Source organism: Phalaenopsis equestris, unplaced genomic scaffold (genome assembly GCF_001263595.1).
Source record: "Phalaenopsis equestris unplaced genomic scaffold, ASM126359v1 Scaffold001247, whole genome shotgun sequence".
Classification (NCBI taxonomy): Eukaryota; Viridiplantae; Streptophyta; class Magnoliopsida; order Asparagales; family Orchidaceae; genus Phalaenopsis; species Phalaenopsis equestris.
Window position 1 is genome coordinate 120,577 of NW_018165686.1, and position 27,628 is coordinate 148,204.

Genomic DNA, 27,628 nt, shown 5'->3' on the forward strand with positions numbered 1-27,628 from the left:
TGTATATATTCCCATATACATAATCATATAATAGTGCCGTGGCTGCAAAACATCCACATTTATATAAATACATAAAATCAATCCATACAAAAAATATATGAAGGCCAACAACATACCCTTCCAGATTGAAAATATAATGCATACTTATCAGGTCTTGATATTAACAATCACAAACAATATACATAGCTGCATACAAAGCTCTATCAACAACGGTAATAGAAATATTGATAGTACTTGAATAATAAAGCTTTAAGATGTAGATTGGAACCATTTATTTTGCCGGTTTAGATTGAGACATGGCGCGTAAACGGTTCGCGATTTGCGTGAACGACGGGCGCTGCTGCGGGTCCGGTGCCCAGCATTGTTCCATTAATCTTCTCCAGTCGGGATCACACGATGCCGGAATGAGGGGCCTTAGCGAATTATTCACAATACCCCCTGTATTAAATGACAGATTGAACATTATTATGTTAAATTTGTAAAGGAGAGAAATGAACTGAAGAATTGAGGATGAAACTGCAAACTTGATTGACTTGTTGGAATTAAGAATAAGTCAGATTAAATTTAAAAGAAAGGGGCATTTACATTCGTAGCACATTTCTTCTCATGTATTTGCCTATCTAGCACCCAAACTTTCATATTTACATGTGAAACACTCAAATCTTTAATATCAAATAAAAAAAAAAAAAAAACCAAGATCCTCTACTAATTAAAAGTGAAATACATGCACCTTTTAAAGTATAGGTTTCTTAAACCAAAGTGTTAAAAATGTAAAAATGAAAGTTTGGGTGTTAGATATGTGAATACATAAGAATTGTGTGGCGTGCCTGCAAATTTCCCAAAAATAATAATGAAGAAAAATTATTTTTTGGCCCATCAGCAGAGCAACACTCGATTATCCATAATAATGAACTACATCTTCAAAAGTTTGAATTGCAAATTTTCCACTGAGTGTTGGTCATCATTAATTTGTAGGACAAAAAACTAAGCATGGACTTGTAGTTTTAATTTCGATAAACAACAAAAGAAAGCAATGGGTCTGTTTAGGGTGGTTGTAGCTCCTTGCAAATTTAGTTGTGATCCTTGTGAAATTGTTATTAGAAGAAGAGGCAGATTTTTAAGAAGTTGTGAGCATTATAAAGTTCTTCCTTCTAAAAATTTTTCTTTATTCAACATAGGTGGGGGAGTTTTTTTTATAAGCATTTCAATAAAGTTTCTAAAAATGCGATTGACCTTAGTGATCTTAATATTGTTAATAATAATAAAACGTTTTATTTTACGTTAAAAAGAAGTTGAGACTTTCAAGAAAATCAATAGTGGAAAATCAGTAGAACCTGATAATATCCCAATTGAAGTGTGGAAACATTTAGGAGATTTGCAAGTTTTTGGATTACTAAACTCTTTAATATTATTTTAAAAACTAAGATGCCCGAGTAGAGGAAGAGTATTTTGATCCCCTTTTTAAGAATAAAAGGGAGGTAAAAAAGTGTGCAAATTATAGAGGAATTAAGTTGGTGTGTCATACTTTTAAATTATGGGAGAGGGTAATTAGACATAGGTTAAGACGCAATACAAAGATTTCTCATAATCAGTTTGGATATATGAGAGTAAGAAGGATCGACATATGATTTTATTGATTTGGAAAAGGCTTACGATAAAGTTCCAAGAGAAGTCATTTGGAGAGTTCTAGAGAAAAAATGTGTTGATACGACTTATATTCAAGTCATTAAAGATAGAGCTATTACTTAGGTTCCAACATAAGGATTGACCAAGTATTTTCCTATTTCAGTTGGATTACATAAAAGATCGGCTTTAAGCCCATATCTTTTTTGCTTTAGTTATGGATGCTCTTATAGGACATTTATAGGAGGACGTACCTTGATGTATGCCTTTCGCTGAATATATCCTTCTAGTAGGTAAGACTAGAGAAAGAGTTCAGGAAATACTTGAATTATAAGGTCTATATTGGAGTCTAAAGACCTTCGTTTGAGATCTAAAACTGAATATATGAAATGTAATTTTGATAGTAGTAGCTCTAGTGGCAGAACTGTAACTATGAGTGCTTAAATCATTAAAAGGTGTGAACATTTTAGATATTTTGGGTCTATTGTTTAAAGTGACGGTGATATAGATAAGGATGATATTAGTAGAATTCAAGCTGGTTGGTTGAAGGGGAGGAATGCATTAGGCCTATTGTGTGATGGAAAAGTACCACTTAAACTTAAAGGAAAATTTTCTAAAATGGTGGTGAGACCTGCAATGCTCTATGGTGCAGAAAGATGGCCTTTAAAAGAGAAGCATAAAATAAAGTTAAGTGTGGCCGAGATGAGAATGCTTAGGTGAATGAATGGCTTGACACTTAGAGACAAAATGCAAAATAAATATATCCGTAATAGGGTTGGTGTAGTTCCTGGCGGACAATATTAGAGAGAGTTGTTTTATATGGTTTGGTCACATTAAACATCGACCATCTGATGATCCGGAGAGTAGAAGGTTTAAATTCGAATTATTTTAAGAAAGCTAGAGGTACACCTAAAAAAGACTCAGACATATTGTAAGAAAATGATCAACACCTATTAAAATTAAATGAAAATATGACACTCAATAGGACATAATGGAGAAAAAGAATACACGTAGCCGACTCCACATAGTTGGAAAAGGGCTTGTTGTTGTTATTATTTACTTTTTTATGTTATTGCACTTTAAGAGACCCCAATATGAAAAATAGAAAATCTCAACAAAAATTCTTGAAAAACAACAATAAAATTGTAACCAAACAGAAGTGTGGCAACAATTTGTTAAGTGTATACGAAAAAGCAGTTCCAGATACACCATTAAATCTTAATCTCAAAAGCTGCATTACCTAGCACATTACATATTTTACACCTAAACTTTCATATTTACATACATAGCACTTTGGTGATTTAAAACTATTGTGTACTTCACTTTTAAAAAGTGGTAATTGTGCTATTTCTGATGTGATATTAAAGATTGGAGTGATATGTGTGTAAATAGGAAGGTTTAGATGTGAGATATATACATACAATAGAATTGTGTGCTATGTATGTACATGCACCCGCACCCAAAAAAAGAACTAGAACAAACAACAATTGTCATACCTATAATGGCACCATAATGCATGGTTGCATAAGGCTCTTCACCAGTTAGAATCTCCCACAACACAATGCCAAAAGAAAAAATATCAACCTGCAACAAATTGATTCATAGATAACTACATTTAGAAACCAACACCAACATAAAAAGTGAGACAAAAAAGTAGAAACAGACATGGATGCAGAAATGTCTCTTCCTTGACAATTTTTTAGAAAGATTTATATACATACCACTTCATTCTTATGTATTTATATATCTAACATCTAAACTTCACTTTTACATACATATATGTCACCTTACTTATGCATGAAAGGGTTTATTTTACATTTTAGAAGTTGAAATGGATGTACTATTAGTGTGACATGAAAGATTTCGGCGGTACAAATGTAGAAGTAAAATTTAGGTGTTAGATATGTAAAAAAAAAGGAATTGGGCAGTATGTATGGAAAATGACCCTATTTTTTATATGTTAAAATGACACAATGGAACTGCTACCTTTTCAGAAACTTTGCTGGTGCTGCCATTTAACAGTTCTGGAGCCATCCATGGCAATGTTCCTCTCACACCACCAGAAACAAGTGTATTCCGTTTTATTTTCGACAACCCAAAGTCTCCAACCTTAATTAAGTCATTTTTAATTAACGAAAAAAATAATTGGAGCACGAAAGTCAAAACTCAACCTTTGCAAAGATCAAAGACAAAAACTCTAATTTACCTTGCAAATGGGGCGAGACTGATCTTTCAGGTTCACGAGCAAGTTATCACATTTCAAATCAAAATGAACAATATTCTTTGAATGCAAATATTCCATTCCAAAAGCAGCATCCATTGCAATTATAAGCCGCTTACGGCGATCAAGATACCTGTGGGTTTCATGAAGTTAACTTCGATTGCTTCAAGCAAGCACTCAAAAAGATAAAATATTAATAAACAAATAAAGGAAGGAACATGTACATGTATACTACTCAATTCATATCACGTCTAACACCTAAATCATAATTTTTACATATATACCTATGCATGAAAATGTTTATTCCAATTTTTGATATGATAGGAAAGATTTGAGTGGTATAAATGGAAAAACCAAAGTTTAGGTATTATATATGTAAATACATAAGAATTGGGTGGTATGTATGTAAATGCCCAAAAAATAAAACTTCAAAGGATAAATAGAGTATTTACTTGTCTTTACGAAGCAAAACCTGCCTAAGAGATCCATTAACCATGAACTCCGTTACTGTTGCCAATGTCCCTCCTGGACCATCCTGCACCACCCCATAAAAGGCCACCACATTTGGATGATGAAGCTTTGAGAGAATCTCAGCTTCTCTCCAGAATTCTTGAGTCTGCCAGTTATGTAAAACTAGGAATGTATTACTTTTCAGACTGGTAAATCTGGCATTACTAAATAAAATTTTTTAGACAAAAAAATCATGAACATTTAGAAAGATTTGAAAAATGTAATACCAGTCTCTCTTGCTCAGATGAGCGCCCGGTGAAACAGCTCTTCTTTATCCGCTTAATGGCTACATCAGTTCCCCTCCACTTTCCATGATACACAGTTCCAAATGTACCTGAACCCAGTTCTCGCAGTTCTTCGAGGTCTTCATTCTTTATAATCTGTTTTCAGTTGAACAGAGTGACATTTGCTGAAGGCATTAGATCAAACTAACAAACTATATATATATATATATATATATATATATTAAAAGGTTCGGTAGAACAAGTATATATATATATTAAAAGGTTCGGTAGAACAAGAAGTAAATGAAGCAAACATCATTTTGCATTTTTCTCCATGTTCTTTGGTCATATATAAAAAAAAAAGATTGCTTTTGGTATATTAGTCTGTGAATGCAAAAATGCATATTAATTATTTTGCATTATGGATTCATTGAAAGACGTTATTATTTCTCATTAGGTCCCGCCAGCTCTAACAGAACAAAGAATCTCTTAGTATATAGAAAATAGGTGAGCTGAGAGCACATGGTCAACTTTAGTGAGCATTCAAAGATAGACTTAGAAAGATTGTCACACAAAGAAAAATCACCTAAAAAAACAAAATATATTTAATTAGTCCTAATGTGTTAAAGAATACTTCCTCCAGTTAAGAAGGTTCATGAACTTGACTAAATTTATAAATACTGTATCATGAATTGAAATCAGAACTTCACATACAGAAAATGAACCTTGCATTTCATGCCCAGATATTATAAACTTCTGTTTGCATCACTTCAATTTAATAACAAGTAACCAAATCTGCTAACTTGTTGCAAAATTATGAGTACGGTTATAAATATCTGTATCATGAATTGAAATCAGAACTTCACATACAGAAAAAGAACCTTGCATTTCATGCCCAGATATCATAAACTTCTGTTTGCATCACTTCAATTTAATGACAAGTAACCAAATCTGCTAATTTGTTGCAAAATTATGAGTAGGGTGTACATTATTTGGTTAAAACTGAAAAATGGAACCGAACCGAACAAGTTTGGTTGATTTGGTTCAATTTCAAATAAGCATTTCGGTTTAGTTTTTAAAACCTCAATATTTGATATTCGGTTATTGGTTTGATTTTAATTTTCATATTGCCGAATAAAAAGAAAAACTAGAAAACTGAAAATTCAAAATTAAATGGAGGATTTATGAAATTAAATCGATATTTTACAGAAAAAAAAGTAATTCTTGATGTTTGTTCATAATCGAATTCTAAAAAACAACAAAATTTTGGTTTATCCATAACCAAACCGTTTAAATTGAATTAAATTACAGTTCAATCAATTCGGTTTATCAAAATTTTAGTTGGTTCAGTTTTTCGGATTTTGGTTACAATTAATTTGATCAATTTGAAAATTAATACATCCAAGCTGATGGAATGCTTACCCTTGATTATTGGTATAGCATAAATATATTAAAAAAAGCCCTCCATGAACAATTGCAATCTAGCATTTTTTAACTGGGAAGAGCTACAAACTATGCATCTTAAGAGAAGTTTCAAGATAATCACCTAAGCAGAGTAACTAAATTGCCACCTTTTTGGTCAACAACGTATGGATAAGAACAGTTTGATTGATAATTGTTAATCCTACCTCAAACTTCAGCATTAAAGCCAAGTTTTATATATTTTGCCAAGTAATCAAATTGTAATAGCTCATTCAAATTGTTTTATTCAGTGCATGATGAACAGCAACAATAAAAACAACAAGCCATTATCCCACTAAGTGGGGTCAGTTACATAAATCCTTTTCCTCCATTGTGTCCATAGAGTGTCATATTCCTTTAATTCAAATAAATTAAAATAATTTTTTTTAATATAAAATGACTAAGTCTTTCTGGGTCTACCTATACCTTAATATAAGTCTAATCTAAAACATCTAGAATCCTAACCAGATCATTAGATGATGGTCAACGTTTAATGTATTTAATGTAACCAAGCCATCTAAGATGACTCTCTCTAATCTTGTCTGTCACTGGAGCTACACTAACCCTTTCAAAAATATATTTCTTTCACATTTTGTCTCTAAGTGTAAAGTCACTCATCCACATAAGCATTCTCATCTCAGCAACACTTAGTTCTATGCTTCTCTTTTATAGGTCAGGATTCAGTGCCATAAAGCATTGTAGGTTTCACCACCATCTTATAAATTTTTCCTTTACGTCTAAATGGTACATTTCAATCACACGATATACCCGATGCAATCCTCCACTTCAACCATCAAATTGAATTCTACTAATAACATCCCCATCAATATCACCTACACTTGGAACAATAAATCCGAGATATCGAAAATGTTCACTCCTTTTAATGATTTGATCACCTATTGTTATAACTCTATCACTAGATCTACTACTACTAAAATTACATTCCATACATTCAATTTTAGATCTACTCAAACAAAGAACTTTAGACTCTAAGTATACTTCCATAATTCAAGTTTTTCCTTAACTCTTTCTTTAGTCTAATCCACAAGAAGGATATCATCAGTGAAAAACATACACCAAAAGTACATCCACCTATAAATATCCAGTAAAGCATCTATAACTAAAGCAAAAAGATATAGGCTTAAAGCCAATCCTTGATATAATCCAACTAAAATAAGAAAATACTTAGTCTATCCTCCTATTCAAGCACAAGTACCAACTCTAGTATACATAAATTTAATGACTTAAATATAAGTCATATCAACACCTTTCTTTCCTACAACTCTCCAAAGAACTTATCTTGGAACCTTATTGTAAGCATTTTCTAATTCAATAAAATTAATATGTAGATCCTCCTTACTCTCCCTTTACTTCTCCATCAAACCACTCAATAAATGTATAGCTTCCATAGAAGACTTGCCCGACATAAATCCAAACAGATTACGAGAAATCTTTGTATCAAGTCTTAACCCATGTTCAATCACTCTCTCCCATAAGTTTAATGTATGATACATTAACTTAATTCTTCTATAGTTAGTATACTCTTATGCATCCCTTTATTCTTAAAAATGGGGGATTAATCCCAAAACCCCCCCCCCCCAAAAAAAAAAAAAAAAACTTCCACATCAGAGTGTTCTCGAAAGAACAAACACAAGAATTTGGGGAGAGGAGGGGGGGTAAGGGGTTGGAGGTACATTTAATTTACAAAATAGAGCTAATGAGAGAAGAACATATATGCCTCTAAGGGATTTAATATAGAGGGAACTTTGGAGGGTTTCCTAGTGTGGTTTAATTAAACTTCTACAACAATTATGTAATATTTATACCCTAACTGCTTCAATGAAAGTCAGCTTCGAACTCTTGCAAAAATTTATGTCAATGAGGACTGTGTTGCCCGTTTTCGGATTAATTTGCGCATCAAAGATATTAAATACTTTGCAAACCTCAACATATTTGCATCCCTGTTTAAAATGTTCTCTAACTTTCCCGCCATTTTCTAAAGGTCCTTGATTATTTCAAACCTAAAAAAAATTGTGTCAAATCCCATCCATAGACCCCTTACAAGGAAAACTTAGCTAAGACTCTTTTCAAAATAGCCAAAGAAACCTCTTAATAACCTTCCCATCATTTGATATCAACGACAAGGTGGTCTAAAACCCCACAGCCTTTGTTCTAAAAGAAATGTAAAATTAATACCACAAATAAAGACCCATCTTAAAACTTCACCAAGGTATTCTTCCACACAATAATTATATTTCAAGGGGAAATATTATACTTGATCAACAAAGCATATTCAAATAAAGTGACAACATTTGCTTTTCCTTTACTGCTAAAGTTTTACAGCCAAAAAATCCTCAGAAAACAAGAATGTAAATTAAAAGAAAAATTAAACACAAGTGAAGAAAATAATCATATATAAGTGCATAAACCCAACATCGCCAGAAGGGAGAAGAAAAGAACCAAAACTACTTCAACGAAATAGTCACCAAATCAATTCCAAATGAAGATATCTCCTCAAATTGATTTCAAATTTTCAAAATATAATATGACATGCCATATATATATATATATATATATATAGTTTCTGGATAAATTGGATATAGAGAAATCATAAATCATAATATTATGAGGGTCAATCAAAGGGATCTGACGCCATGCTATAAAGATCTAGAAGCTTCGAAGAATTAAGTCAAAGTTTCCTCAACCCCAAGAGACTAACACGGGGCTGGTAGGATGGGGCCACTACTTTTTGGTTTCCCGCATATATATCCTCTATTAAAATGTGTGTTTGTTTAGGTTTAATTAATGTTTTGTTTCAGATTTTTTTTCTATAGGCTTCTCCCTCTTGTCAGGACTGTATCCAAGGACAGGTAGTACTCCGGTTGTATTCTGCTCCGAGTTGGTGACCATCCCCCTTTGATATCCCTTCCGGCTCGTCCTCTACCTGCCTACAGTCGGCCAGTAGTTTTCCAACCACTAGAACTTTGGCCAGGTTTAAGTGAGAAACTCAGAACTTCGGCCAGGATTCTCAATAACGCGTTCGTGTGTAAAAAGAGCTAATCAAAATCAGCTCAAAGTTTTTAACGCAATTAGTGACGAGAGCTTCCTTTGCTTGCTTAGTTAAAGCTACTAAAAAGAGTCAATCTAATTCAGCTGATTAGGCAAAGCTAACATCTTCTTTGCTTACTCAGTTAAACAATCTAACATCTGAGTGAGAAACTCATCATTTTTTAAGAAAAAAAGGCATAATGGCAAAGAAATAAGCATACATGTGTAAAAGAACAAATCTAATTCAGCTAAAAAATTTTTCCGCAGTATGCGGAAATCACTTGCAAGTTCTTCCATATAAACTAGTTATATTAGAAAAATAACTAAAAACTGATTCAAACATCGAACCTGCAAATTACTAAAATCAATATCTGTATCAAAAACTTGCCCACAAGTTTCTTCAATAGAAAACCTCAATTCCTAAAAACAAATAAAGAAATTATGGCAATTAGTAGATCTGCTTAAAAATAGTTACAATATACCATATAGTCATAGAGAAAAGTACCTCATACTCTGTCGCTGTTGCTAGGTTCTCTCTAACCTTTGCAAATGGGTTATCAACCTGAAAGCTCTCTCCAACCTTATCCATCAAGTGAAGTTGGCTAACCTGCGATGATATGTAATCTTGGTGCATAACATTAGCATCATTTCCTACGTTACTGGATTCCTGCTGCATTTCCTTATCGAATTTTATTTGTGTATCCCCATGGCTCAACCCACCTGCCTCTTCATTCAGTGGTGAGAATTTAAAAGCCCTGTGATCCCTATTATAAGCCTTCACTATTGGAGGAGAGTACCCAATGTGGTCTTGATCCATAAGCGAAACATCTTTCCTAGCAAACTCACCTTGAGCCAAATTCCTGAAGAAAGACCACCGCTGAGGTTCATGTTTAGGCAAGTTCAAACTTATGCCAGCATCGTCATGGCGAAGGGGTCGCATGCCTGCTGGGTCGTCATTAATTCCAGCATTTGAAAAGATATCTGCAAGTAGGTTAGTGGGAAAATGATCATTTATATCACTGGCTATATCCCTTTGGTCGGCTGGAGGGTAAGAAGATTCACCCTGTAAAACAGCTCCGACAGAAGAGGCTTCTGCCCATGCAAATGGTACCGTAGGATCATGAACGGGGGTGGACATGGCTGCACTGATAGGCATCCCTTCCCAAGAAAAGTTGGGTAGAATAGAGGTAGGATTGTTCGACTGTGTTGTAGCAGCTGCAGTCACGTTTATTCCATCAACAGGTAGTTCTTCGTAGCTTGCTTTGGTGGGATGTGTTTCACCAGCATCGCAGAACTCCAAAATTCCTCCAGCAACAGGCTCACTCCTTTCCCCGTCATCATTGCGGTGCAACTCACTCTTCTGGTCATTTCTAGCATAAGCCGCTGAACTATCAGAAGCTTCCTCTGTGCCATCTTTGTTTATTTTCTTAATTGCATCAGCAAGTACTTTATATTTTTCAAACTGCACTAAACCATCCTCCAATGTAGTAGTAGTATTAGGTTTTGGTGGTTTTGCTGCAGAAATTCTTTCAGTTTGAAAAACTGTGTTTCCTTCAAGGGAAGAATCAGCAGCTTCAGCAATAGACTCTTCGGCCACACCAGCACGTGCTTGCAGATTTAAAAATTGAGCTGCAATAGAATCATCGGATTTGGACAATCTATTCAAGAATTCAGCCTGCTCCCTAGGAATCCTCTCTGAGTGAAAGATTCGTGGAGGATGAGGAGGATCATTATAGGTGAGATCAGCAATGTCAGTCTCATAATCAGACCATTCTGAAGTAACAGCCCTGCCTGATGCGTAGCGATCATCTTCATTTAACTGAGAAGGCAAACCAGAACCTACAGTAGCATCAGCTGTTGATAAAACCACTAATGCTTCTGGTATATTGCCATTATGTTTTAGAGGAAACATAGATGATACATGCTCTGGTATGGAAGGAACAAGAGATACTTCCTGGTTTATGGGTGCAGTGTATTCATTTTCACGAGAGATTAAATGATCGTTTTCATTTTTCTGTCTGGCCAACATATCAACCGTTATTTTTTTATCAGTCATCAGCACATTTTGAGTGGCGGTTTTGGCGACACTATTTTGTTTTTCAGAACCTGCTTGCGAGTGAGTTGATAGTTCGTAGGGCGTGACCGATGTAGGATTTCCAACAACTTGCGAATAAGGAGAATTATAGTTATAATCCGATGGAACTGATGCAGGTATCGAAATTCTGCTATTCGTGTCATGAGAACTGTCAGGGGCTTGGGAAACAATGTACGGAAAATGCTCACCTTCCACATATTGCATTCTGTTATCCTCATAAGAGTGTACATGTGTTCCATATTCGCTCGACAAACTTTGCAGGAAAGCTGAAGATGTAGGAGTAACCAAATTTCCAACTGTCTCTGATGGAACTCTGCTTGTTTTGGCTCTATCAGCTTCAACATTAAGATTAACTAATAGATCCATGTCACTCGCTGATGTGCTTGCCATCCCATGATCACTGGATGCCTTGCCAATACCAACGTCCATACCATTAACAGCAACCACATATTGAATTTCGGAGTCCCCTTCGATACTTCCAAGGCTGCAATGCGGATCATCATAATCGCTGGAAAAGAGGAACATCCTCAGCTTCTGAGAAGCTTCGCCGACTTCAAGAACACTACATTCCTCCATCATGTTTTGTAAATCTTCATCGCAAGAAACTGATACCAATGCATCAAGATCCTCCCCAGGCAGCTGATATTTTACGGTGTGGGGCTGATTGTAGATAGATGTTGTCTTCTGAAGGAGCTCTTGCCAGGAAATATCTTTATTGATTCGGATAATACGTGTATCGCCACCTACATACCTAAGCTTTCCATCGCTGGGTCTGGGTAGAATCTTACCACCATAACTGCAAAGGATTTTCATCTTTTTGGATGTTGTATCAGAAGTCCCTGAAGAAAAGCAACGAGAAACTCCCCCACGACTACTGCCTTCAACAGAAGGGACCCGCGGAATTGATCTGGAGGATATGTAACGCTGATTTCTAACATCACTTTCTGTCAATCCTCTCTTCTCTATCTCTTTGTATTGTGATTTATCAACAGCAGCAATATCTGACCCATTCTCAGATCCGGTATGAGAGATACCAAGCACACCTCTGAGGTCCATGTAATTGGTGGTGAAGGTTTGATCCGCTGATGTATTTGAGCCGGAGGGTTTTTTAGAAGTAACTCGTTCTCTCATAAATTCGAGTGCAAACTCCTCGCCTGTTTGAATTGAGAAGTTTAACACAGGGCTTAGTCCGCTCAATCCAGCGATCTCTGGAAGTCCACTGTTCGTGTTGGCAGAAGTTGAAGGGCCTTGCACAAACCTTTGACCCGCATGGCCAAGTCTTTCGTTTCTAGAATCCATCCAAAAACGTAATGTTTTGCAGAGATATACAGCTGCTTAGACAAATTTAATTTATTTTTGGCATTTTACAATTAATCCCGAAATTACAAAAAGGATGTCTGCTAACACAAGTTTGTCCTCGTTTGAGTATCAGAAAAATAATTGTTAAGCATCTCTGTCCTTCAGAATCAGATGCTAAGCTCTTGGAAGAATATCCAATTCAGGAGTTGTGAAGCACCGCCTATAAATTCAAACATTAGAAAGTGAATTTTAGAAAATGTAATGATTTCATGTATGATGAAAATGGCATTAGAAGCAAAAAAAAAAGAAAAAAGAAAAAAACAGCAAGATGAAAAACGAAAACTAACAAGCACATTAAAAAACGCCTACTTAGCAAAAAAATTCATAGACACCCCTTTTTTACGGGATTAAATGCTTCATGAATTTTGGCAAAACATATAACATAAACAGATCAAAAAGAATAAGAGGTATTATTCTCCTGAAAACAGGCTAGAAAGACCACCAATGCATCACTCTGAAAATTTATACGAACTATATTCTCTTAAGAAAAGCCTTATTGTTGCATAGCAGTAGTAAAACCAACATCGACTATAAATTTCTTATTTCAATAATCATCACTTAGCAGGAGTAAAACCAACATCTATAAATTTCTTATTTCAATAATCATCACTTAGCAGTAGAAAAACCAACATCTACAATATAAAGGAATATATTGTAGTTTAATGCTGTATTGTACTACAGTTGAATGAGATACAAATGCTACACTCTAGAGTTTCATCAACCTCTTTACTCTCAGCTCTTCAGTTTCGGCTTTTAAATTATACTCTGTTCATAATGTCGAATCTAGCGTAGTCTTTCATGGCATCAGAGAACTCAACCATCCTATGGATCAATTTGAGTCCTCCTTGCCGATTGGACAGAAGACAAAAGGGTACAAGGTTGCCAAAATGGCTAACGCTATCATCCCCTGGCCACTTAAATCAAACATGAAATCAATTGTTAAGTAGCCCATTGTCCAATGAAAATCATCCCATTTGGAGGTTTTAAATCCTCAAATTATTCAAGACAAATGACTTCAACTGTTCTTGATGATTCCTCTGCTCGTCCTCCAAAATTCTCATTTGATGCCAGACAACTTGATCTGATCCTAATTACAACATTTACCAACTTATTAATCAAAACCTAGCAGCATCCCTATACTCCAGTATCACACATAGATCTCCCATATATGCTCAACCAAAATTGCATTTCTGACTTCCGGACAACAACCGAAAAAGACCTACAATCTTCAAATAGATTCAGACTTCATACTTGTCAATGGCAAATAACAGACCATAGCAATCACACCATTTTAATGACACAAAATATTAAAAAATTATACATAGGAATATGGCTACATATAAAAAATATTATATTGAAAGAAAAATAATCATGATAATGAAAACAACCAAAGTGACGCTTAGGTTAAAGTGTTCAACACCTCAATCAATAGATTAAATTGATATAAATAAGAAAATATTTAGTGAAACTTTTTAGAAGCCACATCTCAAAGTAAGTAAAATTTTTGATAAGCATGTGTTCAGTTTCAAATAGCATAGTTTATTCTTCTAATCATTTAATAATTCTATTCATTTAACACCTCTAAACATTTAAAACCTCAAAGTCATGAGAGAATTTGATACAAAATAGTTCATGTAATACTTGATCCTAGTTTAGAAAAAAGATTATCAAATGTAAGTACAACAACAACAACAACAACAACAAATGTAAGTAATAAAAAAAAAATTCCATATGAGTTCACAAGTAAATTAATGAAGCCATCTAGTTCAATTTATAAATTCAAATAAAATTAAACCCTAAACCCTAATTTAAATAAAATAAAACTAATAAATAATATATACATGATATTAAAATTAATTAATTTTAAATTCTAATCCAAATAGTATATGCTATGGTACAATGAGCCATTGCCCATGCATATCACAAATAATACACGCCATTTTAGATTGCTACATCAAGCCATGTGCCATGGCAAATGCCCTTTTATGCTTCTGAAAAAAAAATGTTGAAATCATCCAATTGAAAAATGACTTGCACAATATGTCCAGAAAACCAAAACTAAGATAAAATATCACTTAGAAAATAAAAACTCTTATCGACAACATACCAACCAACATCTCTCCCCTTGACACCAAAGGCATCTGTTGAAATTTAAAAGAAAAACTAAAATTATTAAAATTATTAATATTGTTAAGTAGGTTCATTAAACTTAAATAATATTTATTAATTAGGTTAGTTAAACTTAATTAATGGTAAATCTTCATACATCAGTCTGCTCCCTGCTCTCACTAGACGACATAACTGTTCCTGCATATGTTTGATAGAAAAGCCACACGATGGACACGGTAGCCCCTCATATAAACAGTTTCGGACATTCTTTTATCTATGTGCACTGTGTAGTTCCCTTTTCATTCGTCTTCTACTCTCCTCAATGCTCGGTTTGCCTCTATTGTTCTCCCTCAGCTTAATCATCTCCGGTTCAAAGCCTCTGCAGCGAAATCATAAGTCAGTTGTTCTTCTTTGTCGTTTTTCTTCCTTCGTTCATGTAAGAATCCTCTTTGTTGGACTTCTAAAGCAACGAGCCGCAGTTCTTCTCTTCCTGTTAGAAATACACACAAGTGTTTTATGTTTCTCTTCACTGTTTGCATGAGAACGACTCACTATTCCCCCTTTTCTCCTTCTACTTCTTGTTCTAGTCCGTGACGACGTCTATTGCAGAGGGGAGATGAGAGCTTCAATTGCTTTTTTTCCTGTTCAAGTTGACGCGCCTGCTCTGCACAGAGCCGATCGTCCTCGCATTGCATGAACACCACACCTTACTCCCTGTGCAAACACTTATGGCTTCGCCTGATCTCCATCTCATGCACTCGAATAAAGGTCAAGTCTTTTTTGCACAGTCCTGTAACAACTTCTTCGCCTTCCATTATTTCACGCACAAATACCCCTATCGCGATTCCCCCTTCCACTTACCCGCAAACTATTCTTCTCCCTGCTGCGATCCTCCCACATCGCTTCTGTAAGCAACAGTAAAAGCCCTCGCAAGCCCGATCTCTCTGCACTAAAGCCTTGAGCAGAAGTTGTCATCTCCTCACTTTATTGCTTGCACGACCCTGTCTGCCTTTCGCCAATGTTGCGTGCTTTACCATAGCCCGAAGTTGAAGCTTGTGATCCCTCTTTGACGCGCCTCCCTCGTAGTGAAGCCCCACACCGAACTATACTCTTTCACACGACCCTTCCCTGCCCCAACCACATACAACCAAACTCCATTGTGCGAACCCTGGTTGTTAAGCAAAACCCAACCCACCCCTTTTGTTATTTTGATTCGCCGAGTTTCGAAACCTCTGTTTGTTAGCCTAGTCGAGCCAAATCTTTCTTTTATTTGTTCATTTACTGCTTAAACTGATTGTAAATAAAAAATGTGTTATCCTGTTATTTTTATTTTATTAGGTTGCCTCATCGTCGTCGTCGACAATATCGTGGCTCGGAAAGGTATAATTCGGACAATGGGAAATTCCTGAAAAAACCTCCATTCAGGGAGAGCAAAGTACCAGTTAGGCAGGGAAAATTGTGAACTCGTCTGGAGAAGTACTTTTAAATTGGGGAACTATCTACTTGTTATTTAAAATTTTATGCAGGTACATTGAAAACCCGCCACATATTTTGAGATTGCGGGTTAAAGACTCTTTAGCTCCCTGTTGCGTCTTTTAAGACCATTGGATGAAAATTTGATTTTGCTCTCCAATCGCAGTGTCTTACAACACGATTGGGTGTCTTACAACACTGACCAGCGAGCCTTTTGAGATAGCTGAAAAGATTGAAATTCTCCCGTGGCCCCTAACAAGGGTTGATGCCGGGAGGCTGCCAAAATTGTTGGTGACATTGGACTGGTAAATAATATAAAAATATATATTGTTTGAGCTTTCAAAATGACAAAATTAAAAGAAAGTGCATGTTACAAAACACAATAACACTTGAGCCATTGTTGAAGTCATTTCAAGAGGATGAATTAAATGCACTTAAGCCTTAGTCATGAAAATTGAATGACTCGTCAATTAATATAATTGGATTTCTTTTTGGCTTCAAATTCGATCCTATTTGAAGATGATTAGATAAAAAATATATCGTTATGTAAATGAATTTTTATGTGATCTATTTGAAAATATAAATTGGGGCTAAGCTTGATTGGTTTGAAGCTTAGGTGGGCTGACAAATTGATTTAAATGTTAAATATAACAAATTGGGTCTACGTTTAAGACATAAATTCCATTTTTAAATGCTAAAATGAAGAATTAGTATTTCAATTTCACTACTGGATTTGCAATACTCTTGCTAGCTAACAAAAGACTGTCTCTTTTTAAAGCCTAAAATTATAACACTTCCACAAATACTTTAACCTCCAAATGATTTCAAAATTTATAAAAATTTCATGGTTATATTCTAAGTTGAATGAGATATTTTGAAATGTGAGTCCACTCTCAAGACTTAGATGAGTACCACTTATGATACCCTTGAGTTGTATATGCTTTAAGATATCTATATAAACAAATTGTTCACAAATTCCGCCATCTGATTCGTAATACTCCTATTAGCAAACAGAAGACATTCACTTTTTAAAGCCTAAAATTATAACACTTCCACAAATACTTTAACCTCCAAATGATTTCAAAATTTATAAAATTTTCATGATTATTTTCTAAGTCAAATGAGATATTTGGAAATGAGAGTCCACTCTCAAGACTTAGATTAGTACCACTTAAGATACCATTGAGTTGTATATGCTTTAAGATGTCTATAAAAGCAAATAATTTACAAATGCCCTTATGTAGTCCAACCAACATTAAATGTTTAAATACGAGGTTAGAGAATACTACTCGGGTTAATCTGACCGCCTTATCTATAGAATAAGGTCGTAAGTCTCACCTCACTAATTGTTCGCATGTATTCCAACCAAAGTTAAATGTTTAAATACGAGGTTAGAGAATGCTGCTCAGGTTAATCTGACCGCCTTATCTATAGAATATGGTCGTAAGTCTCACCCCACTAGTCTGATCCTCCTCACAAGGACTAGAATTGAGGAGCTTAGTAATTTTGAAATAAATGTTCAATTCTTAAAATAGAAATTTATAAGTCCAAACTGACTAGTCTCATCCTCCTCCTCATAATGACTGGAGTTGACAAGTCTAATAATCTTTAAATAAACATCCAAATCCTAAAATAGGAATTTACAAGTCCAAATCGCCTAGTTCGATCCTCCTAAATATGAGGATAGGAGTCGACAAAACTTAGTTTGAAAAACTTAAACTAACAAAACTAAATGTCTCACTTTAAATATAAAAGTTTTAAATGCTCAAACCCTGATGATAGTCGTGTTGATTGAAGATTTCAATCGAAGTCAATCTTTTATAAATCAATATTTTCTATTTTCAAAGTAACCAACCAAATATTCAAGTTAAAATTCAATCATTTAAGAGCTAAAAGCAAAATTGATCCACCATCCACAATAGTTCTTAGAGGGTGACCAACTTCTGATTGGCTTCAGCTCGCAAAGAGCAAATATCACATCAAATGTATCAACATATATTCACAATCAAAGTAATTGCATGCTAGTAAAGACGTGAACCCAGTCATTTGTCCATGTGGTTTTGCCGCCAAATGACACCACAAAGTAACGTTACGACCAGAGCCCTCTGACTGGAAGATTGCCGTCAAATGGAGCCATTATATTACGATCAAAGCCTCAACCCATATATTTCCCAACGGCTTTTTACTCCTTGAGTTGTGAATCATAATGATACAATTGATTGTCATAAAACCTTATTTTAGCTAAGGTAGACGAAAATTTGTCCCCTTATACAAACATCCACCCAAGATCTATAAGAATATATTGGACGATGCAACACATGACTGCTGACAAGAATCTTTCTGCCATGTTGGGTCGACTAACTCATTTGACTAAATAGATTAGGAACCACGATGGCTCAGGATGACGTAAACATGAGATCTTTATCGAGTTTCGTTTTCATTCGCTCATCATCTGCTTTAAACTCAAAGTGATTAATTCTACAATTTAAATCTTAAGTTTGCTGCTATTATATGTTCAATTTTCAAATTTTAATGACTACCATTAATAAAAAAGTGCTATCTCATTATCATGAGGGGTAATTAACCATAGGGGCTTAAAGTCATCGCAAAATGAGGGTAAAATCTCTGGATAATGTCTTGTCAACAATCCAATCAGCCTTTTGAAAATTCAACCCTCATAAGTTCTCTCTCAAAATAAAATAAAAATAAAATGCTGAGAGTGTTTCCTGGGAGTGGTCTTAAATTTTCGGAGCCCAAGCATCATTTTCTACATTCTCGATGGAATGCCATCCTTCTGCTAAGTCATTGAAACTATTATTCATATAAAGTTCACTCCCGACAGCCTTGATCTATACCCCCTATTATGAAATGAAGTAATTAATATAGCAGCTGAAATCACCATTAAACAATTCACAATCAGTCCACAATTAACTCTAAATGTAAAATGTGCTAAATCATCAATCTCAGCAGGGCATAGCCAAAATTTCTTCAACTTCTTTAGACAACGAAACTCCTTCTCAAATAGGAGTGGTAAATAATCAGCCAAATCGGCAACAAAGGTCATCTGATGGCACGGAAAAAACCTGAATTACATCTATTCTACCAATAAGCTAGCCAAACAAAGCTCTACTTGATTCTGAAGGCTCATACCTGACAAACAAGGTCTAAAGACTATGGCGTTACCTCCAATCATGATCACCAATAGTAATCCTCCTTCTCATAGCTCCAAATTAGCTGTGCTCAACAATAGAACCTTAGTACCTATCCCCCATATAGGCCATGGCATTCTTCCCACACTTAATTTTGAGTTATTTTTTCTAAACTTCTTCACACTCCGCAATCATCATATAAACTCCTTACCATTCACAAACTCATGACTGATATCAATTTTTTAATCTCTTTTGATGCAATTATATTCCAAATCAATGACCGAACAACCGATTGGCATTCAACAACATCATAAGAATCTCAAACTTCCACCATAAATATCTCTGGCACAAACAACTAAGCCCTCCAAACGTAAACACCCTTACAACAGTATCCAAATACAACTCTCTCTACATCGCCCTTTAGTTTATTTTAGTAATACATGTTGTTTCATTTAAATAATAATAATAATAATAATAATAATTCATGAATCACACTTTATAAAGTATTCTTCTCATACTTACAAACTCCTAAAACTAATTCACATCAATGAGCAGGGACCTTCCCTCGTTATCTTTATTCAAGTATTCAAAAATTATAAATCTTTTATTGATGATTCTAATCTTTTTTTCTTGCATTTATTCCATGGTCTTAAAATGAAAAACCACTCAAAAAGTTATTCAACTCCAGTTAATGTTTGAAGTCAATTCAACACCCATATCAAACTCCATCATTCTGATGGAAATGACAAATATTCTGACACCACTCATAATGCTCAATTGCTCATGGGATACAACATCAATTCAATTGCCTTTACAATGCCACAATAAAATAGGGCGGCGAAATACAAACACCGTCATCTCATTGAAACTACTCACACTTCTACTAGAAACCAATCTTCCCTATCAATTTTGTGTTTGTGCACTCCTTCCACAACATATCTAATCAACCACTTAACTTTCAAAACAACACAAATGCATTCCCCGTAGCATCTACCCTATAAAAATTTGCCCACATATGCTCATCTAAAGTACTCCTAGTGTACCTGCTTTTCGTGACAGAAACTAGCCTCCCCGCACAAACTAGCTCCTAAATCTGCTGCCTGCATTTTCCTACATTACTTAATCTCATACAAGCTATCACTATCATAATGTCACTTCTGACAAAGTCATCATCTCGCAGCACATTGTTTTTGCTGGATTAACCTTCCTTCCCAGCCACAAATTGTTTCCAAGCAAAACCAGCCCATCGATAACATCAGCCACACTATCTCTACTATTAACCCCCATCTCTAACCACAAACTCCAACTAACTACATAGAATCACAACAACCAATCAGCCAAGCAGCTTCCCCAACATCTCAACCTTTGCCTTGCCACCTCCCAATAATCAACACCCCTTGCCAATACAATCATTGAATCTTCTCACGTGCCTAATTAATCACTAGGTCCACCCCAAAGAGCAAACCACAATCCAGTGCAAATGAGACTCAAAACTGGTGGCTGGAAACCCAAACAAATTCTTGATCTCTCACATCAATTAACACAAATCATGGTTTCCACATCATTCACTCAAGCAGCTAAACATTGTCATTGAAGGTAGGCTATGTCTCGTGAATTTCTTGCATTGCAACAACAGGGAACCCGAGTCTTAGTACCTCCACCATCAACTCAAATAATCATTGGTTGTCATTGGACACAAGATAACAAAACTAAATTTCATCGCACTTTACGAAGTCTATTTGGTCGCACAAGGATTCAACCAAAAACAAGACTTAAATTCATAAAACATTCACTCCCATGAAAAAAATGCCTACCATCTGCATACAATTAACCTTTTCCACTCATCAATAAAATTCTAGAACTTCATGTCTATAATGTGTTCCTTCACAGCAAGCTAGATGATAAAATCTACATACATCAACCATCTAGTTTTAAGGCTGCTTAATACCCCAATCATATGTACATACTCCAGAAAACCATATATGGAGTTAAGAAAACTCCTAGGCAATGGAACTCATTTTTCCATGTGCCAACGGAAACAAAATTTCAAACTCAGTTAAGCCAATTCTTCAGTACCTATTTATCACATAGCCAGCACGCCAGCATTTATCTCATTCACTGATGGCATATGCAACACCAAAAATGATGATCAAACAATTTACACCTTAATCCAAAACTTGCACACTGCCTTCAGCATGAAATAACTCCTCTCCATTACGACAATATTTTAGTGATAGAGCTTGCAAACAACCCTACATTTCAAGCACGAACAAAACACATTGAAATAATATATCATTTTATTCGAGATCCCAATCTCTACAAGAAAATCACCACTCCAAGCATCAAAACTCAAGATGAAGTCATTGATATCTTTACAAAATCTCTATCAACTTCTTATTTTCAAAAGCTCAGAGAGAAGTTAAAGAACCAATCCTTGTATCATGAACTTGGGGGTAATAACAACCTACACTCACAGTTATACAAGGAGCAGCCACCATTATTTTGTTGTTGCATTTCAACAATAGCTCTATAAGAGCCCATTTCATTCTTCACCTATACTACATAAAGGAGTGAATTGTAGTTCAATGATGTATTGTCTTAAACATGAATCCAAAATACTCCATTGCAGAGTTACAACTACCTCTCTGTGATCTTCCCTCTGGTTTCAGCACTGATATTATACCCTATCTTGATGGTTTATCCTCTCCATTCTTCAATAAATACATTATATACAATGTATGATACCTAATAGAAAAGATAAAATATACTTTAAAAAAATAAATAGAAAAATGTAGTATTGAAAGAAGAATAATGGAAATGAACGGTTTTCTGCCCTTTGCAAATTATTTTGGGAGGTCGAATAAGTGGTCGGAGATAATCCGCGAGCCCATTCCTGCCTCTATTCATGCTCTTGACTTAATAAAACAGTATTATAACTCATTTATCATTCCAGATGTTCACTATTGTTAAAGATATACCACTGCATCACATGCTTCCTTTCAAAGAAGCCATTAAAGCAGTCACTCTTGTAACTCATCATTAAACACCAAATAAAAATAATCAAATTACAAACAATCATTTTATTGAAAAAATACCATTTCTTCCATTTTTTTCCATTATGAGATACACCAAAAGATTCAATGTAACAAGAATAAAACATGACTGCAACATCATGTCTCAAGTTCATGCTCTAAAAAAGGACTTAGACCAGCAGCCAGACTCTTAATTGCAATATTGGCACAATGAAGCTCCTCTGGACACAATGTATTTGACAATCAAATATATTTTTTTAAGTGGGATCTCAGCCCTGGATTAATTAGCGAAGAACAAACTCACTTAGCCCATACAACAAATTAGCTCCTTTTGAAAATCTTAGAAAACTTCACTATAAAATGACCATCATGATTTAACTGACCTCTTGGCAAATATCATGGGCATTGCATGCTAGAGGAATTGTGGCAGTAAAGTGAATATATTAATAGTGCATAAAGCTTTATACATATATAGAAGTTCACTAAAAATACAATTTTTTTACATAAAAACCTGAAAAAAAAACACACACACACAGACACTGAGCGTAGCCCAGTTGAAATAATCCACTATGACATAAATAATTTAAAATATACTCTCCCCCACAATCAAAGAAGATGGGATTAAAATTTACAAGTACGAATTTTGATTGGCCTCTAGTAAAAATATTGGGAAGTTATTAAGAAGCGATAAAAAGGTGATGGTGGTGATCAGGAGATGGTCATCAATTGATGGCATTAGCCTTAGTCATAGTGATTGGGAAATGACAATGGGGCGTCGTCAGATGCGATTATGAGAAAATAATAATCGGGTGATACCAGATGACAATGTTGGTTGGCAGCAATCCGAAGACAACAATAGATCGATGGCGATTCCCGACGATGATCATAAGGAGCAATCATTAGATGGAGCTTTATGGTTCCTTAGATCTCTAAAATATCACAAATTTTAGACCCCTTTTATTTGAAGATTAAGGGTGTAATTATTATTCTTTTGGTAATATTTTTATTATTTTAGCCAACATCTTTAAACACGGCATCAAACAACATGTGTGGATTCCCCTGATCATAGACCATTTCTTATGTATTTAAGTATCTTAGTGACATCAAAATTGAATGATATTGAACTTGTTGTATTCTTCTCATTAAGACCATTACTTTGAATATAAGTAGCCAAGGTTTGGATATCATTTAGCCCCTCAAACAATTTCATGGAGTATTTAGCTATGCTATGCTTCAAGTGCTTCATTTGGGCACATTGGATGTAGATCAAAGCATTTTATTTGTCGCTGAGCTTGTCTCATCAAGCTGTTTGTTTTGATCATAAGTTTGCATCAATCCGAGTTTAGATGGTCTTCACGTTGATACTGAAGTTTCAAATTCGAATGCTTACATCAAGATTCATACTTGATTAAGGGATTTTCAAAAAAATTATAGATTGACAATCAATGAAAACTTAGCAAGGCAACTTGCAACAAACTGTTTTACTTTAACCTTCATGTGATTAAGGCGGTCTTCATCAGGTTAACTAGAAACTTTGAGCCTAGCAACTATCTACTCTGAACTCATCAAACTCTTAATCTGTGTGTTCATTTTTTTCTTAGCCTCGATTAGCTTCTTAAAAAATTTAATCTTAGTAGCACCTCCTGAAATCTATCCTTCGAGATCAGCATTATGGATTCTCCTTCAAGTGAACTTGTAGTAGAAAAAGTCCCCTAAGTCCCCTCAAAATCCACAAACCCCTTGGCATGAGTTTCAAACTCAATATAAGAAGCCACCTCATATGTTGTTTCATTTTTGCCTTGGCCTCAATTAGCATTGTAAAAAATTCAATCTTAGTAGCACCTCCTGAAATCTAGCCTTCGAGATCATCATTATGGATTCTCCCTCAAGCCAACTTGTCGTAGATAAAGTCCATTCAAAATCCACGACCCTCTTGGTATGAGTTCCAACCTCATTATGAGAATCCATCTCATGTGGGTTCATTTTTTCCTTAATCTCGATTAGCTTCTTAAAAATTTCAATTTTAGTAGCATTTCCAGAAATCTAGCCTTCAAGATCATCATTATGGATTTTCCTTAAAGTGAACTTGTCGTAGAAAAAGTCGCCCTCAAAATCCACATCCCTATTGGTATGAGTTTCAAACCCATTATAAGAAGCCACCTCATCCTTAATAACATTGCACTTTGGTCAATTCAATCATGCTCGTTACTGAAACCAACATCAGATTCATCATCACCAATGTCCTTGTTGTGTTCTATCTCTGTTTAATCTATCTCTTTAACATCAATAATAAGGTCGTCACTATTCATGAAATGGAATTCATTATTATCATCGTCTTTACACATACTCCAACTCCTTAAGAAGGGTCACTTAATATCATTAATACATCTCTTAATATCCTCTTCTCTGGCAATTTTGCTTCCAATCACAGCAATATTAGAAGATGAATCCTTAGCACTATGCTATTATGCCTTCTCTTCATAAACAATTTATGGGAACCTACTTTCACCTTCAGTTGAAGTTGCTCTACGCATTGACCAATTCACTCCTTAATTTCCTTAGGCAGATTAAAGATTAACTTGGAGATAAAACCTCGATCCAAGAATGTGTTGAAATCTACATTGTTTAAGGACCTAATTATTCATGTCTAAGTAAATAGATTTGAAGAGTTAAATTCTCCTCCCTATCCTCCTATCATGGGATAATCAGTGTCGCCCATTGTTGCTGAAGCATCTTTTAGAATGTCTTCAAAATTTTTTGCTGAATCATCCACTCTATAAATTACAATTTTCTTAGCATCATTGGCTTCTTTCACAATAACCTTTCCTAGTTGAAGGTTTATCTCATTCTGGCCTTCTTCCATTTTTCAATCTTCACCTTCCACGAGGGAGGTTCTTTCTTGATGAAAATATTTTTATAGACGATAGTAGCCTCTCTGAACTTCTTTCAAACCTCATCAACAACAATCAAGCCTAGAACATGCTTAAACTTGTTCATATCAACATGAAGAAGAGCTGTAAAACAAATCTAGATCAAAAGTGTAAATAATAAAGTTCTAAAAAGTAATCATAAACCTCAAATATCCATACATCGTTGTTTATGTGTCAAACACAAACCAAAAATTCAAACTCTTTGTTGATTCAACACTCTGGATCAATCCATGCTTATAAATTAAGTTAACTAGAATAGTTTAGGTTCGTTAAAATGTTAATTCTCGGTTCCTTCTCAATTACTTTGAAAGGACAAAAGAATCTGAGATTTGATATGCATGCACATTCACATGGGTAGGTAAATTAAGTCATTATGAGGACTAAAACTGAGTTCAAGAAGTTGTCAATTGAGAGCTACTTTGAACCTCCTACAACTCAGAACTTGCAAAGTATAAAATTGTCCAAAATCTCGTGCCACCATGAACTATATTTCAAATAAATCATTGAAAAGTGAGCTCCAACTTAGCTCAAAAGTCGTTGAATTCACCCGAGGGACTCACAAAGCCACCTATCAGTAAAGATTATTGGCCCACAACTACTCTTCACCTCACCCAATGCATCGACTAGTTGCCTTTGTTGAAATAAATTGCAAAGGGTAGTTACCCTCAATTAAAACTTGCCTAAAGCCATTCTATGTAGCGATCAACTACAAGTCTAACTCGCCAACTATAAGTTGCTAACAACAAAATCAACCTATACATATTCCGTGTAACTGCATTGCGAAGTCTATGACACAGACCTTCAGCCCGTCTTATCATTAGTGGAGCATTAACAACGCAAATTAGACAAAATCTCTCTAAAATTATTCATAAAATCTCTCCTTAAATTGCTTCCCTATAGCCCGATTGAGCTCAACTTTCCATGTTCAAAAGGATTTGATTGAGCTCGTTGTAAACAAATTATTCAAGAGATTTACTGAGATCAAGCTTATCTCTCATACTTTCTTTTATATTGATTCATTTTTCTAGTAAAGTATTAGTATCTTTCTACGGATAACTTGGATCCAACAAACTAAAATATTAAAAATAAAATATGTATTAAAGTCTTGATATTGTATTAGAAGAGGAAAAAAACTAAAAGATCAAATTCATACCACACAACAGATAAAAAAATATCATCTACTAGTGGATCGAACCTTCTTCACCATTAAATCGGCTTCTCTAACTAAAAAAAAGTGTTAATAGACCTTTCCAACTTGTCTGACAAACCCAATATAACTATTATCACCCCACAACCTATTTGGTGAAACGTTCAAAAATATCTATAGCCATAATCAATTTTTTGTCACGAGTTAAGGAAATACTGATTAAAGTTCAACATGCATTACACGTAAAGCCCACAGTTACCAACAAAAAATACTAAAATATATGACAAACTACAAGGATTGGGAGGAAAGCATAAGTGCTATACATGGGAAAGAATGTTGAGTGCAATCCCATTTTTTACTTGGGCGATGAAATCATCAAATCACATACCATAAATAATCAACCCTTTATCATGTAATGCTTTGGCTCTACTAATCAAAGTTTGGCCAATGCAAAGCAAATTCCTAAGTGCCAAACTTGTTGTAGCACATCAATAGGTCTTATGATGCCAAGTCAACAGTAAGGGGTGGATAAAAACGAGCAGAGCAATCAATAAACCAAAACAACAAAGCACAACTAACAAATCAGAAGTCCTGAAATCCTCACAAATTATATCAACAGAGTTTTGCCTCCCCCTTAATAAGTACAAACCAGTGCCAATGATCATGAAAATTAGCAGAGATACTTAAGAAAACATCGAATGAGCGTAACATGAGAATAATAATAATAATAATAATAATAAAAGACTAATCCTAGTTGAGTAATACCTAACAACTCATCCCGCAAAAATTAAAAAAAAAAAAGAAATTAAAACAGAAGAAAAGGGGCTGCCTTTAACCCTAAGGAAAAAGAATACACCAACCAAAAACTCCACTTCACACCAGATCGACAACCTCAAGCACACAAGTACATGGATCCACCGATTACTCTAGCATCAAAACTGTGTACCATGCATAATGGATAACGTTTGAAGACCAGCATAGTAGCAAGAAACAAAACAAAAAAGCTTAATTTCAGCAAGATCTAGTGGGAAAAACCTAGTCTGCACGCAGCACTCACCCGAAAGTAAGAGGAAAGCAACGGTACGACCGAGCCCTCCTCCAACGGCCGAATTAGAAGAGGCCGACGAGAGCGGACATTGCAGCCGCCGATTTTCCTCGTGTTAGGGATGAAGAACAGATCAAGAAGACGGAAGAAGACGTAAGAAGCGGAAGAGAAGCCCAGGTGCGTTGGACAATTGTATGTAAAT

General features: G+C 35.0%; 1 protein-coding gene across 1 annotated transcript; it reads right to left on the bottom strand.

Annotated features, from left to right (window-relative positions):
- LOC110033658 lies at nucleotides 1–27,628 on the bottom strand. The gene is made up of 9 exons (XM_020737712.1): nucleotides 27,439–27,628; nucleotides 9,593–12,701; nucleotides 9,436–9,507; nucleotides 4,582–4,734; nucleotides 4,297–4,460; nucleotides 3,830–3,977; nucleotides 3,610–3,732; nucleotides 3,120–3,207; nucleotides 1–438 (listed from the first exon to the last, which is right to left on the bottom strand). The coding sequence occupies exons 2-9, from the start codon at nucleotides 12,479–12,481 to the stop codon at nucleotides 272–274; spliced, it is 3,804 nt and encodes a 1,267-aa protein (XP_020593371.1). The 5' UTR covers nucleotides 12,482–12,701; nucleotides 27,439–27,628; the 3' UTR covers nucleotides 1–271.